General features: G+C 61.6%; 2 protein-coding genes across 2 annotated transcripts; both read left to right on the forward strand.

Annotated features, from left to right (window-relative positions):
* The first annotated feature begins 1306 nt into the window (after nt 1-1306).
* LOC136021626 (ubiquitin carboxyl-terminal hydrolase 36-like) lies at nt 1307-2728 on the forward strand. Its single transcript, XM_065694051.1, has 4 exons — nt 1307-1649; nt 1846-1961; nt 2050-2179; nt 2271-2728. The coding sequence occupies exons 1-3, from the start codon at nt 1307-1309 to the stop codon at nt 2176-2178; spliced, it is 588 nt and encodes a 195-aa protein (XP_065550123.1). The 3' UTR covers nt 2179; nt 2271-2728.
* Nucleotides 2729-4732: 2004 nt separating this feature from the next.
* On the forward strand, nt 4733-13421 carry LOC136021627 (ubiquitin carboxyl-terminal hydrolase 36-like). Its single transcript, XM_065694052.1, has 19 exons — nt 4733-4988; nt 5063-5284; nt 5797-5907; nt 6187-6289; nt 6528-6595; nt 6997-7067; nt 7187-7269; nt 7431-7539; nt 7791-7931; nt 8121-8221; nt 8303-8432; nt 8648-9307; nt 9817-9944; nt 10173-10269; nt 11875-11943; nt 12081-12387; nt 12584-12699; nt 12788-12917; nt 13009-13421. The coding sequence occupies exons 1-18, from the start codon at nt 4736-4738 to the stop codon at nt 12914-12916; spliced, it is 2898 nt and encodes a 965-aa protein (XP_065550124.1). The 5' UTR covers nt 4733-4735; the 3' UTR covers nt 12917; nt 13009-13421.
* Nucleotides 13422-13454: the final 33 nt, after the last annotated feature.

A 13454-nucleotide genomic window follows, 5' to 3' on the forward strand; every position in this document is an offset into this window, starting at 1 on the left:
TTGTCCTATCACTGGATATCACTGAAAAAAGCCTAGCTCCATCATCCTGACACCCACCCTTTACATATTTGTAAACATTGATGAGGTCACCCCTCAGTCTCCTCTTCTCCAAGCTAAAGAGACCCAGCTCCCTCAGCCTCTCCTCATAAGGGAGATGTTCCACTCCCTTCATCATCTTTGTGGCTCTGCGCTGGACTCCTTCCAGCAATTCCCTGTCCTTCTTGAACAGAGGGGCCCAGAACTGGACGCAATATTCCAGATGCGGCCTCACCAAGGCTGAGTAGAGGGGGAGGAGAACCTCTCTTGACCTACTAACCACTCCCTTTCTAATGCACCCTAAGATGCCATTTGCCTTCTTGGCCACAAGAGCACATTGCTGGCTCATGGTCATCCTCCTATCCACCAGGACCCCCAGGTCCCTTTCCCCTTCGCTGCTTTCCAGCAGGTCAACCCCCAACCTGTACTGGTACATGGGGTTGTTCTTCCCCAGATGCAAGACTCTACACTTGCCCTTGTTAAATTTCATCAAGTTTCTCCCCGCCCAACTCTCCAGCCTGTCCAGGTCTCGCTGAATGGCAGCACAGTCCTCTGGTGTGTCAGCCACTCCTCCCAGTTTTGTGTCATCAGCAAACTTGCTGAGGGTGCACTCAGTTCCCTCATCCAGGTCATTGATGAAAATATTAAACAGCACCGGTCCCAGCACCGACCCCTGAGGAACTCCACTAGTCACAGACCTCCAGCTAGATTCTGCGCCATTGACCACAACTCTCTGCCTTCTTCCTTTCAACCAGTTCTCGATCCACCTCACTACTTGATCGTCAAGCCCACACTTCTTTAGCTTATCTATGAGGATGCTGTGGGAGACAGTATCAAATGCCTTACTGAAATCAAGAAAAACTACATCTACCGCTCTACCATCATCCCTCCACCTAGTCACTTCCTCATAGAAGGCTATAAGGTTGGTCATACATGACTTCCCCCTCATAAAACCATGTTGGCTGTTCTTAATGACCCCCTCATCCTTGATATGCCTAGTGATGGAGTCAAGAATAAGTTGTTCCATCACCTTTCCAGGGATGGAGGTAAGGCTGACCGGTCTATAATTACCCGGGTCCTCCTTCTTGCCCTTTTTATAGATTGGTGTGACCTTTGCCATCCGCCAATCCTCAGGCACCTCGCCCGTTTCCAGGCAGCTGCCTAGACCTGTAAGCACCAGAGACTGCACACCAGTGCTCCAAAGGGCCATTAGGGCAGACAAGCCACCAGCTCTCCAGGCTGCAGGCACAGGGTCATGCTTGCGGTGCGAATGACTTTGGCAGCTGGCGTAAAAATTTACCCCCAGCTCCTCCCTGCCCAGGACAGGCCCCAGTATGCCCAAGTCCCCTGCACCCTCATGACATTGTTGGTCCTGACAGTGTCTTTTGGGGCACGGGATCTGCCTTGGACGATGAGCCTCTGCCTCGTGCTCACCTTGCCTGTTTCCACAGTGGCAGCGGACAGCCAGGCTGGGGCTGGGCACAGGCACTGCCCTGCTGCCCAAAGGCCTGCACATGGCCGTGGGGCTGGCACAGCACCAATGACCCAGCTGGAGTCCACAGTGGTGGAGCAGCTGCTTGTGGATTCCTTGGACAAAGCTTATGGCAAACAAGGTAATTAATCCCTTCTTGCCTGGGTGGGCGAGCAGCAGCGCAGCTCCCCTGCCTTGAGCCCTGCCAGGGCCTGAGCTAGAGCCAGGCTGCTGCACCCAGGTGGGGTCCTGGAGTGAGGGGCTCCAACCCTGGCCCTGTGCTGGCGGGAGCCGTGGAGCATGGCCTGGGGCTCTGTGCTGACAACGCTGCCTTGCAGTCTTGACCTGGAATGGCGGTGTCTCGGCTGTCAGTTGGGATGCCATTCAGTCTGCAGCCTCAGCTCGCAGGAAGACCATCCTCGATGAGTGGGATGAGGAGTTTGACAGAGGGAAGGTGGGTGCTGGCCCCATCCCTGGCTGGGCTGGTGGGAAGAACCTTGGGCCTCCTTGTGCTGACCCCGAGCCTTCCTGCCTCTGCACAGGTGAAGAAGGTGAAAAAGCGGAGGAGGGAGCAGAGACACCAGAACCCCTTCCAGTGGCTGCACCGCCAGCGCAGCTTCTGGGCAGTGACGCATCCGGCCAAGGCAGCGAGCCTGCGCCACCGGCTCTGAGGTGAGCAGGTCCAGGGGCCCGGAGCAGAGCCGCAGGGGGCAGGCGCAGGGCAGCTGCATGGCGGGTGCTCACACGGCTCCTTTCCTTCCAGCCCGAATGCCAGCGAGCGGCAGGAGCAGCCCCTGCCATGGAGGCCTGTCCCGGGAGCTGCTGTGGAGGGAAGAGGACACCGCTCCCCACAGCTCCACGCCCATGTCCCTGCCTTCTGCTGTGAAGGAGCCCGGGAGGACCGTGCCTCGTCCGGGCTCCTTCAGCAGCTTCCCTGCGCCTAGGGCTGGAGCAGCCCTTTCTCCCCCCCAAGCCTGGAGCCCGGCTCGGGGGGGGCTCCTGCCAAGTGCCTCAGGACCGTCGCTGCTGCTCCAGCCCCATGACCCCGGCTGCGGTCCGCGCCTGGGGCTGCCCTTCCCCCTCCTACCCCCCCTTTCCCTCCTCTCCACGTTGGAGGCACCGTTAACGTTAACTTTCACCGGCCCTGCCCGTGCCGCGCACGGGGGTTGGCGCCTCGCGGGGCCGGGGCGGCCGCGGCCGGCAATAAAGATGTGTTGGTGATGCGGTAGCGCTCAGCTCTGGGTTAGGGCCAGCGGGCCCCGCTCCCGCAGCGGGGGTGGTGGAGGAAGCGCTGGGAGAGAAGCAGCTCCTGGTGCCTGGGGCGAGCGCACAGGGTGGGCTCCTGGGTCCTGCTCGGCTCTGACTGGGGCCAGCCTCATCCTGCCCTGGCTCTGGGCCGCTGCTGCTGCTGCTGCTGCTGCTGCTGCGCGTGAGCCGCCTGCGGGGTCAGTGCTGCTGTGCTCATGCCCCTGCTGCAGGCCTCTGAGGCAGGTTCCTGTGGATGGGCAGGTGCGTTTTCCTCCAGCAAGGGCTTTGCTGAGGAGGCTGGAGTCTGTCTGGGCGTGATCTCAAACCGAGGTGTCCATGCTGGCCACTGTGCTGGTGCCCGTTCTCCCCATGAGCTGCAGGCACCTGGCTGCTGCTGGGGGCAATGCCGAGGGTTCATGGGCTGCTTTCCTGTCTGTGACAGTTGTGCATTGCACTTTGTTGTTCTACCCTAGAAGTGATTGTGCTTGGCAGCAGGGAGGTTACTGTGTGAGGCCCGCCTGGACAAGTTCCTGTGTGATGTACTGTAGGTTACCCTGCTCTTGCAGGGGGGTTGGACTAGATGATCTTTTTAGGTCCCTTCCAACCCTTGGGATTCTGTGTGATTCTGTGTGATTCTGTGTGAGATAAGGTGCAAGTACCCAGCCCACTGGTGTGCGGCCGCAGGAATCATAGAATAGTTCGGGTTGGAAAGGACCTCAAGATCATCCAGTTCCAACCCCCCTGCCATGGGCAGGGACACCTCACACTAAAGCATCCCACCCAAGGCTTCATCCAGCCTGGCCTTGAACACTGCCAGGGATGGAGCATTCCCAGCTTCCTTGGGCAACCCATTCCAGTGCCTCACCACCCTAACAGGAAAGAATTTCCTCCTTAGATCCAATCTAAACTTCCCCTGTGTAAGTTTTAACCCGTTACCCCTTGTCCTGTCACTACAGTCCCTGACAAAGAGTCCCTCTGCAGCATCCCTATGGAATCCCCTTCCTCCTCTGTTTAACCCCCCCGTCGCACCTCGGGTCCTGCTTTCTCTGAGCCATTCCCGTGTTGCAGCGGTGCTGACATGTGCCATGGGGCTGCCCGTCTGAGACAGCTCCGTCACGTGCACCCACCGCAGCCCTGGGAGGTGCTTTCATGCTGAGCATCCCTGTCAGGTCTAAGGTGTCGTACTGGAGCAGTCCGGGCAAGTTCAACGTATTGAAGAGAAACATTAAAACGAAAAGAAAACCCCCACCTCCAGGGCCCCTCGTCCCGCCCGCGCGCTGTATGGCTGTATCACACGTGCCATTGCTGCTGGTAGTTTGTCCGAGTTTAATATCGCCACTTGTTCTGCCGCCGGCTCTGTGCTCTCATTGTGACCCTGCCGATGCTCGTGCCCCCGCCGGGCCCCGCCGCCGCTCCTGGGGGGCTGGGGGGGAGGGCGTGTCCCCGCCGGGCGCTGCCCGGGGCCGCGGTAGGCACGTCACAAAGCCCCTGCCGCAGCGCTGCCCCCGGCACTATATAAGCGCCGCAGCCGCACCCTCGGCTCAGTCCTCTCGCCCGGAGCTGGGCGGGCCGAGGAGGCGGAGCGTGAGCTTCCTTCCACGGCTTCAGCACGCGGCTGATCGGGCGGAGCCGTCGGCTCCAGGCGGCTGGTTGGACGGACGCGGAGGAGCGGGCTTCGAGCCCTGCAAGCGGCTGACGGGGCAGGCCCCGAGGGTTGGGCGCCGTTCATTGGGTGCGGGAACAGCGGCCCCTGCTCCTCGGGACACCTGCGTCTGGCGCGCGGTGGGGGGGGGGCCCAGGCGGGGAATGCCGGTCAGGGCCCTGCCGGTGTCGGGCCGGTGCCCGCGGCGGTGGCAGGGCCGGCCCAGGCCGTGTGCTGTTGTGCCAGCAACACGCGGTCCTGCGGTGGGAACAGAGCGGCCCAGTGTCCCCCACTCAACTGCCCGCCTCTCCCTGCAGCCGAGAGCGCCAGGCCTCACCATGCCGGTCATGGAGAAGCTGCGGAAGATAATGAAGCGGGCCCGGCGGGAGATGAGCAGGAGAGGGAAGGTGGCCGATCTGCTGGCTCGGGCTGTCAAGAAGGTGCTGCCGCAGAAGGCCGAGAGTGAACTCGCCCCCTGGAGCTTCTTCCAGCAGCTGCAGAAGATCTGCAGCACCTTAGGGCGCATGAGCTCCCCAGCCAAGGCTGCCGGACCCCAGTGCGGCCCCGAGGAGGAGCAGCAGGTCAAGCAGGGTAAGTGCCGGGGACTCAGTGGGCACAAGCGCAGCCCGCACTGCGCAGCTCACCCACCATTCCTCATCCCACAGAGAGCAGCGACGCCCCAGTGGGCCCAGGGGACGGGATCCCTGCGCCCCAGGTGGTGCTGTTCCCCGTGGAGCGCCTGTCCATGCAGTGGCAGCGGGTGCACCCGATCGGCGCGGGACTGCGTAACCTCGGGAACACATGTTTCCTGAACTCCACCGTGCAGTGCCTCACGTACACCCCGCCGCTCGCTAACTACCTGCTTTCCAAGGAGCACCGCTGCACCAGTGAGTAGTGGGGCCTGGCTCGGCGGGCGGCTGTGCTGGCAGGTCCCTGCGCCCCGTGCTGGGCTCAGTATCTCAGCACACGTGGCTCTGGCAAGGGCCATGGGGGTGTCAGGAGGAACCTTCTCTGCTCCCTCCTGCCACTTCCCCACGGAGGTGCTGTTCCTGTGTACGGCTCCCTTTTCCCGGCCATAGCTGCATCCCTGAGCTTTGCATCCTTGCGTCTGGGGACCCTTGTGTCCATGGTGGGTGTAGCCAGGGCTAAGATGGCTCCAGCGGGATCTGCTGGCTTCGTGGGGACTGAGCTGGACGTCCCAAACAGCCCCAGCCTGCGTGAGGGCGGAAGGCTGCGTGCAGGCAGCAGATGCTGTTGATGCGTGGCTTAGAAAGGCAATGTGATAGGCATCGCTCCGACCTGTACTATCGCATCTCCCATCTCCTGCCCCATCTCCTGTACTGCTCTGACCTCTCCTGCGTTTGTCCCCAACCTCCTGTCATCTTCTCCTCTGCCACAGGTGACCAAGGCAGCTTCTGCATGATCTGTATCATGCAGAATCACGTGGCTCAGGCTTTTGCGAACAGTGGGAGCGTGATAGAGCCAACGGCCTTTGTCCAAGACCTCAAGGGTAGGAATGACTCCACTGTGCTCCCCACCCGCCCCCCCCCATAGCCGTGCTGGAGAGCAGGGAGTAGTGTGTGAGCAGAACCTTTGAGAAGAGGCCAGCAGAGCTCATGGAGCCTGCGGGGACCTGGTGACCTCATGGGCTGTGTGTGGGGTTCCCCCGTAGCGGACAGGACTCTGCCGTCCGCTTTGGTTTGAGGGGGCTCAACCGCTGGGGCCACCGCGGGAGGTGGGGTCTGTGTCTCGCAGCACGTGCCGGGGCTGATTGCTCCCTCTCCTGCAGAGATCGCTGGGCGCATGCGCTTCGGTCAGCAGGAGGACGCGCATGAATTCCTGCGTTACACCATCGACGCCATGCAGCAGTCCTGCCTGAGTGGCTGCACCAGGTACGTGGGGCCTCTCTCTGATGGGCTGTCCCTGCTCTTCTCCGCTGTCCTCTCGCTGTGGGGTCAGCGTGTTCCCCAGGCGGCACTTGCGTTCCTGGGCCCTTGCCCCGGGAAGCTGCGTTGCCCCTGCAGCGCCCAGCCCTGAGCTCCAGCCAGGAGTTTGTGCTGAGGACACCGTGGCGGCCGCGGGGTGGCCGTGGTGCAGGGACGGTGTGAGAGCCGGTGCTGCTGTCTCTAGGTTGGATTGCGAGACCCAGGCAACGACACTGGTCCACCGGATCTTTGGCGGCTACCTGCGATCCCGTGGTGAGTGCTCGGTGCCAGGCCCCAGGCCTGCAGTCACTCGGGGCTGTTGCTTTGCCGGGAGCCCTGTAGTTAAAATGCTTTGGGAAAATCACTGAGCACATGGACGTGATCCGGAGCTGCAGTCGGTCAGTCCCCTGGGACCTGTGGGTCAGGAGCCCGGTTGTGGCGACGGCAAGAGCTGTCGGCCGTGGATGCCCAGCTCATCGCCACCAGGAAATGGACCCCCTGGCAACACTTGCTGTGCCAGCACGCAGTGGAATTGGCAGCCTTCCTCTGTGCCTCCTGGTGCTCCCGTCCCAGAGCTCGAGCCCGGAGAGGGGGAGGCAGTTCCTGCACTGTGCTGGGTGGCGACGGGTGCAGGTTGGTGTGCCAGGGTGTGCTCATTGCTCTTCCCTTTGCAGTGGAGTGTTTGGCGTGCAAGAGCGTCTCGGACACGTACGACCCTTTCCTGGACCTGCCACTGGAGATCTGGGTACTGCAGCGGGCTGGGGACGCGGTGCTCCTGCTCTCCTGGGGCCGGCATTGCGGCAGGGAGCGGGGCTGTGGCCTGGCCGGGCCAGCCGTGCGCTCACCTCTCCTCCGTCCTTGCAGCAAGCCAAAGACCTACGCAAGGCGCTGGAGCTGTTTGTGAAGCCAGACCTGCTGGGTGGGGAGAACCCCTACCTGTGCGCAGGGTGCGTGTGGGGCTGTGGGCAGGGACCTGGGCCAGCAGATGTGGCCGTGAGCAGGTGCCTGGTGCCTGCGGGGTCATTTCCCATGGCGTTTGCCACTTGGCCAGAGCTGGCAATCATCTGGGTGGTGGAACAGCTTGAATGACACAGCTCTTCCTGCGCAGATGCAACAACAGAGTCTCGGCAACAAAACGCTTCAGCATCCACCGAGCCTCCAACGTTCTCACGCTGTCACTGAAGAGGTTCTTCTGTGGTGGACAGAAAATCACCAAGGTGAGCGCTCGGCAGTGCAGAGCTCGGGCTGTCTTCTTGCCGGAGCAGCAGGGTGGGAGGAGGTCCTGCCGCTCTTGGCCAGCCTCGCGCCAGCAGCTCGTGCTGGCACCTTCCTCACGGTGACCTCTGCCTGGGGAGGGCAGCTCCTGCTCCCTCAGGAGATGGACACGCAGGACAGCTGAGCTGCTCCTGCTCTAGCAAGAAACCCGCCTGCTGTGCAGGCTCCCGAGGCATCCTCTCTTCCTCTGCAGGCTGTGCCGTACCCCGAGTTCCTCGACATCCGCCCGTACATGTCAGAGGACAAGGGGGATCCTGTAATGTATGGGCTGTATGCAGTGCTGGTGCACTCTGGGTACAGCTGCCACACGGGGCACTACTACTGCTATGTGAAGGTGAGCCCGGGGCACTCTGGGGTGGGAGCTGCTGGGTCCCTGCAGGGTGCGGGAAGGAGGATGCCCAGCAGATGTGCACGGTGGTGAGCACTGGAGGGATGCGGGGTACAGGCTGTGCTCCAGTCTGGTCTTCGGGCCAGGAGAGGCCCTGGACACAGCCCAACCCCATTCTCTTTTCTCCTTCTGCAGGCGAGCAACGGGCAATGGTATCACATGAATGACAGTATGGTCTGCTGCACCAGTGTCGACGTGGTCCTCAACCAGGAGGCCTACCTGCTGTTCTACGTGAGGTGGGAGCGCCTGCAGCTCTCTGATCGAGAGCGGTTCATTTGGTCAAACAGTCGCAGTTAACCCGTGCCCTTGTCTTCCAGGCTCTCCGGCCCAGAGAAGAGCTTGGACAGGCCCATTGCCAGAGCTGTCCCCAGGCTGACTGGCTCCGAGGGCACCGTCTCCAAAGAGGCCAAGAAAACTGTGAGCCACAGGCCCCTGTTGCCATCACTGGTGAGTCCTGGAGGCTGCTCTTGGGCAGTGCTCACAGGAGCTGGGAGGTGCTGTCCCTCGGGCCGCTCTGCTGCAGCCGGGCAGGGAGCAGGCTCTTTGCAGGAGGGATCCTGCTGGGTCGTGGGTGCCTGCGTGGCCCCGAGGGCAGGATCACTTTGTGCCCCTGGCTCCTTGAATTCTCTCCGCCCTGAACTTCTCCCTCTCTCTTTGTCCAGGGACGCAGCGTGTGGCCAGAGAGGAGGGGGCCAGTGCCGGAGGTCGGGGTGCCCGTGGACCGCAGCACATTGAGTACGGGACCAGAGCTGCGGAACGGCCCCGCCCCAGAGAAGCTGCCCGCTACATCGCTGCCAAGCGGGGCGCCCTTCAAAGCCACCTGTGTGGGCACAGCGCTGCCCCGTGCCGCAGCCCAGAGCCCAGAGCCTCCCAGGTCCGCGTCATCCCTGGGCTCCAGCACCACCAGCGGAGCACGCTCAGCTGAAGCAGATCATCCCCAGCAGAGCTCCTGGGAGGAAAGGATGCCGCCTGCCCGGGCCACATCCCCAGTGCTGCTGGGCCTCACCCAGCAGCCCGGGAGCACTGCGCATAGAGCCCGTGACTCGGAGGAGGACTCGGGAAGCAGCAGTGCTGCCAGCCCAGCGCATGCTGCAGTGGGGAAGCTGGTCACAGTTTCCCAGGAGGCCGGGAGCAGAACCAGCAGCTCCAGCACCTCTCGGGAGACGGACCGTGGCACCGACGTCCCCAGTGCCGCGCCGGCCGCCCCCACAGCCACCAGGCGCAGGAAGGCGAAATGCCCCTGGTCGGCCAGCGCCGCTGTGGGGCAGAGCAGCGGCACATCACCACCACCGGCCAAGAAGCTGGCGCTCTCTGCCAGAAAGGTGAGCCTGAGCTTCTGCCGGGGCCTTCAGCAGGTGCCTTGTGTCTTCAGAAGCGGGCTTGTGATGGCAGCAAGTGCAGAGCCGGGGCTGGGGATCGTGCCTGGCCAGAGAGGGTGGAGAGAGCCCCAGCCCAGGCTGCGGAGGGGGGGCAGAGCTGCTGCTGTTCACATGAGTGACGCAGGAGAGATGGCTCCTGTCTTGCTGAGGACACAGGGCAGCCTCGCCAGCCCTCGCTGGGGCGAGCGGGAGCAGGAGGGCTCAGAGCTGCCCTCTGGGCACAGCGGTGCAGCCGGGACTCAGCACCGGGCCCCGGGGCTTCTGGTCTTGAAACTTCCTTGCTTCCTTTTTTCCTTTGTGCTCCTACCTAAAAGCACTTCTGATTCCTCTTCCACCACCCCGCTTCCCTCCCCCCGTGCAGGCCCCCTTTCCCTGGGCTCCCTTCTTGACTTTCCCCTCTTGGCTGACGGAATCCTCTTGTCTTCAGCTCACCAAGTCTTTATTTGTGCCAGTCCCTGCAGGGCAGGAAGCTGCACAGGAGTGCCCACCACGCGTGGCATCGCGCGCAAGTCGCTGGCAGCAGCTTCCCACCGAACAGCAGCCGCCCCAGCTCGGCTCTGCTGCCTTTGGGCATGTGCAGGTGAGCGGTGCCCATCGCTGCCCGGCTCCTGCGCCGCAGCCAGGCCACCTGCGGCCTCGGGGGGCTCCTCGAGGTGATTCTGGCCTCGGCGCTGGCTCGGGGGTGATTTCGGCATCTGGCTCCCCTGCTCTGGACTGCCCCATGGCCAGCCCAGCCCCTCGGCACCCAGCCTCCCCCCCGGACAGTGCTGGTCCATCACCACCCCTCACACCACCTTTCTCTCTGCAGCTGGGAGGAGCTCAGACCGGTCACCACTGGCTCCTTCACAAAGAAGAGGCGGCACGAGGCAATCAGCAGCCTCGGTGCTCCAGCGGCTCAAGAGGAGGTCTCCATCCCACACAAGAAGAAGAGAGTCCTCCTGCTGTGAAGGCCTCTGAGCCCCTGGAGGGCCTGGAGGCAGCAGGTCCCAGTCGTGACGAGGAGGCGCCGGGCTCGCAGGCCCTGGAGAGCTGGCCCATGTCATCCCCCCGTGCCCACCCAGACTGGGAGCCCACCTTGCTGCAAGGAGGGAAAAGAAGGGGAAGAGGAGGAAGATGAGCAGCACCACAGAATCACAGAATCCCAAGGGTTGGAAGGGACCTAAAAAGATCATCTAGTCCAACCCCCCTGCAAGAGCAGGGTAACCTACAGTACATCACACAGGAACTTGTCCAGGCGGGCCTTGAATATCTCCAGTGTAGGAGACTCCACAACCCCCCTGGGCAACCTGTTCCAGTGCTCTGTCACTCTTACAGTAAAGTTCTTCCTGATGTTAACGTGGAACTTCCTATGCTCCAGTTTACACCCATTGCCCCTTGTCCTATCACTGGATATCACTGAAAAAAGCCTAGCTCCATCATCCTGACACCCACCCTTTACATATTTGTAAACATTGATGAGGTCACCCCTCAGTCTCCTCTTCTCCAAGCTAAAGAGACCCAGCTCCCTCAGCCTCTCCTCATAAGGGAGATGTTCCACTCCCTTCATCATCTTTGTGGCTCTGCGCTGGACTCCTTCCAGCAATTCCCTGTCCTTCTTGAACAGAGGGGCCCAGAACTGGACGCAATATTCCAGATGCGGCCTCACCAAGGCTGAGTAGAGGGGGAGGAGAACCTCTCTTGACCTACTAACCACTCCCTTTCTAATGCACCCTAAGATGCCATTTGCCTTCTTGGCCACAAGAGCACATTGCTGGCTCATGGTCATCCTCCTATCCACCAGGACCCCCAGGTCCCTTTCCCCTTCGCTGCTTTCCAGCAGGTCAACCCCCAACCTGTACTGGTACATGGGGTTGTTCTTCCCCAGATGCAAGACTCTACACTTGCCCTTGTTAAATTTCATCAAGTTTCTCCCCGCCCAACTCTCCAGCCTGTCCAGGTCTCGCTGAATGGCAGCACAGTCCTCTGGTGTGTCAGCCACTCCTCCCAGTTTTGTGTCATCAGCAAACTTGCTGAGGGTGCACTCAGTTCCCTCATCCAGGTCATTGATGAAAATATTAAACAGCACCGGTCCCAGCACCGACCCCTGAGGAACTCCACTAGTCACAGACCTCCAGCTAGATTCTGCGCCATTGACCACAACTCTCTGCCTTCTTCCTTTCAACCAGTTCTCGATCCACCTCACTACTTGATCGTCAAGCCCACACTTCTTTAGCTTATCTATGAGGATGCTGTGGGAGACAGTATCAAATGCCTTACTGAAATCAAGAAAAACTACATCTACCGCTCTACCATCATCCCTCCACCTAGTCACTTCCTCATAGAAGGCTATAAGGTTGGTCATACATGACTTCCCCCTCATAAAACCATGTTGGCTGTTCTTAATGACCCCCTCATCCTTGATATGCCTAGTGATGGAGTCAAGAATAAGTTGTTCCATCACCTTTCCAGGGATGGAGGTAAGGCTGACCGGTCTATAATTACCCGGGTCCTCCTTCTTGCCCTTTTTATAGATTGGTGTGACCTTTGCCATCCACCAATCCTCAGGCACCTCGCCCGTTTCCAGGCAGCTGCCTAGACCTGTAAGCACCAGAGACTGCACACCAGTGCTCCAAAGGGCCATTAGGGCAGACAAGCCACCAGCTCTCCAGGCTGCAGGCACAGGGTCATGCTTGCGGTGCGAATGACTTTGGCAGCTGGCGTAAAAATTTACCCCCAGCTCCTCCCTGCCCAGGACAGGCCCCAGTATGCCCAAGTCCCCTGCACCCTCATGACATTGTTGGTCCTGACAGTGTCTTTTGGGGCACGGGATCTGCCTTGGACGATGAGCCTCTGCCTCGTGCTCACCTTGCCTGTTTCCACAGTGGCAGCGGACAGCCAGGCTGGGGCTGGGCACAGGCACTGCCCTGCTGCCCAAAGGCCTGCACATGGCCGTGGGGCTGGCACAGCACCAATGACCCAGCTGGAGTCCACAGTGGTGGAGCAGCTGCTTGTGGATTCCTTGGACAAAGCTTATGGCAAACAAGGTAATTAATCCCTTCTTGCCTGGGTGGGCGAGCAGCAGCGCAGCTCCCCTGCCTTGAGCCCTGCCAGGGCCTGAGCTAGAGCCAGGCTGCTGCACCCAGGTGGGGTCCTGGAGTGAGGGGCTCCAACCCTGGCCCTGTGCTGGCGGGAGCCGTGGAGCATGGCCTGGGGCTCTGTGCTGACAACGCTGCCTTGCAGTCTTGACCTGGAATGGCGGTGTCTCGGCTGTCAGTTGGGATGCCATTCAGTCTGCAGCCTCAGCTCGCAGGAAGACCATCCTCGATGAGTGGGATGAGGAGTTTGACAGAGGGAAGGTGGGTGCTGGCCCCATCCCTGGCTGGGCTGGTGGGAAGAACCTTGGGCCTCCTTGTGCTGACCCCGAGCCTTCCTGCCTCTGCACAGGTGAAGAAGGTGAAAAAGCGGAGGAGGGAGCAGAGACACCAGAACCCCTTCCAGTGGCTGCACCGCCAGCGCAGCTTCTGGGCAGTGACGCATCCGGCCAAGGCAGCGAGCCTGCGCCACCGGCTCTGAGGTGAGCAGGTCCAGGGGCCCGGAGCAGAGCCGCAGGGGGCAGGCGCAGGGCAGCTGCATGGCGGGTGCTCACACGGCTCCTTTCCTTCCAGCCCGAATGCCAGCGAGCGGCAGGAGCAGCCCCTGCCGTGGAGCCCTGTCCCGGGAGCTGCTGTGGAGGGAAGAGGACACCGCTCCCCACAGCTCCACGCCCATGTCCCTGCCTTCTGCTGTGAAGGAGCCCGGGAGGACCGTGCCTCGTCCGGGCTCCTTCAGCAGCTTCCCTGCGCCTAGGGCTGGAGCAGCCCTTTCTCCCCCCCAAGCCTGGAGCCCGGCTCGGGGGGGGCTCCTGCCAAGTGCCTCAGGACCGTCGCTGCTGCTCCAGCCCCATGACCCCGGCTGCGGTCCGCGCCTGGGGCTTTCCTCCCGCACCCCCTTTCCACCCCTACCACGCTGGAGCCACCGTTAACAGCATTAACGTCACCGGCGCTGCCTGCGCTGCGCGCGCCGGTCCCATAATAAAAGACCGGGCGATGCTTCGGTAACCGTCGGCTCGGCT

This window comes from Lathamus discolor, chromosome 13 (assembly GCF_037157495.1).
Source record: "Lathamus discolor isolate bLatDis1 chromosome 13, bLatDis1.hap1, whole genome shotgun sequence".
NCBI lineage: Eukaryota > Metazoa > Chordata > Aves > Psittaciformes > Psittacidae > Lathamus > Lathamus discolor.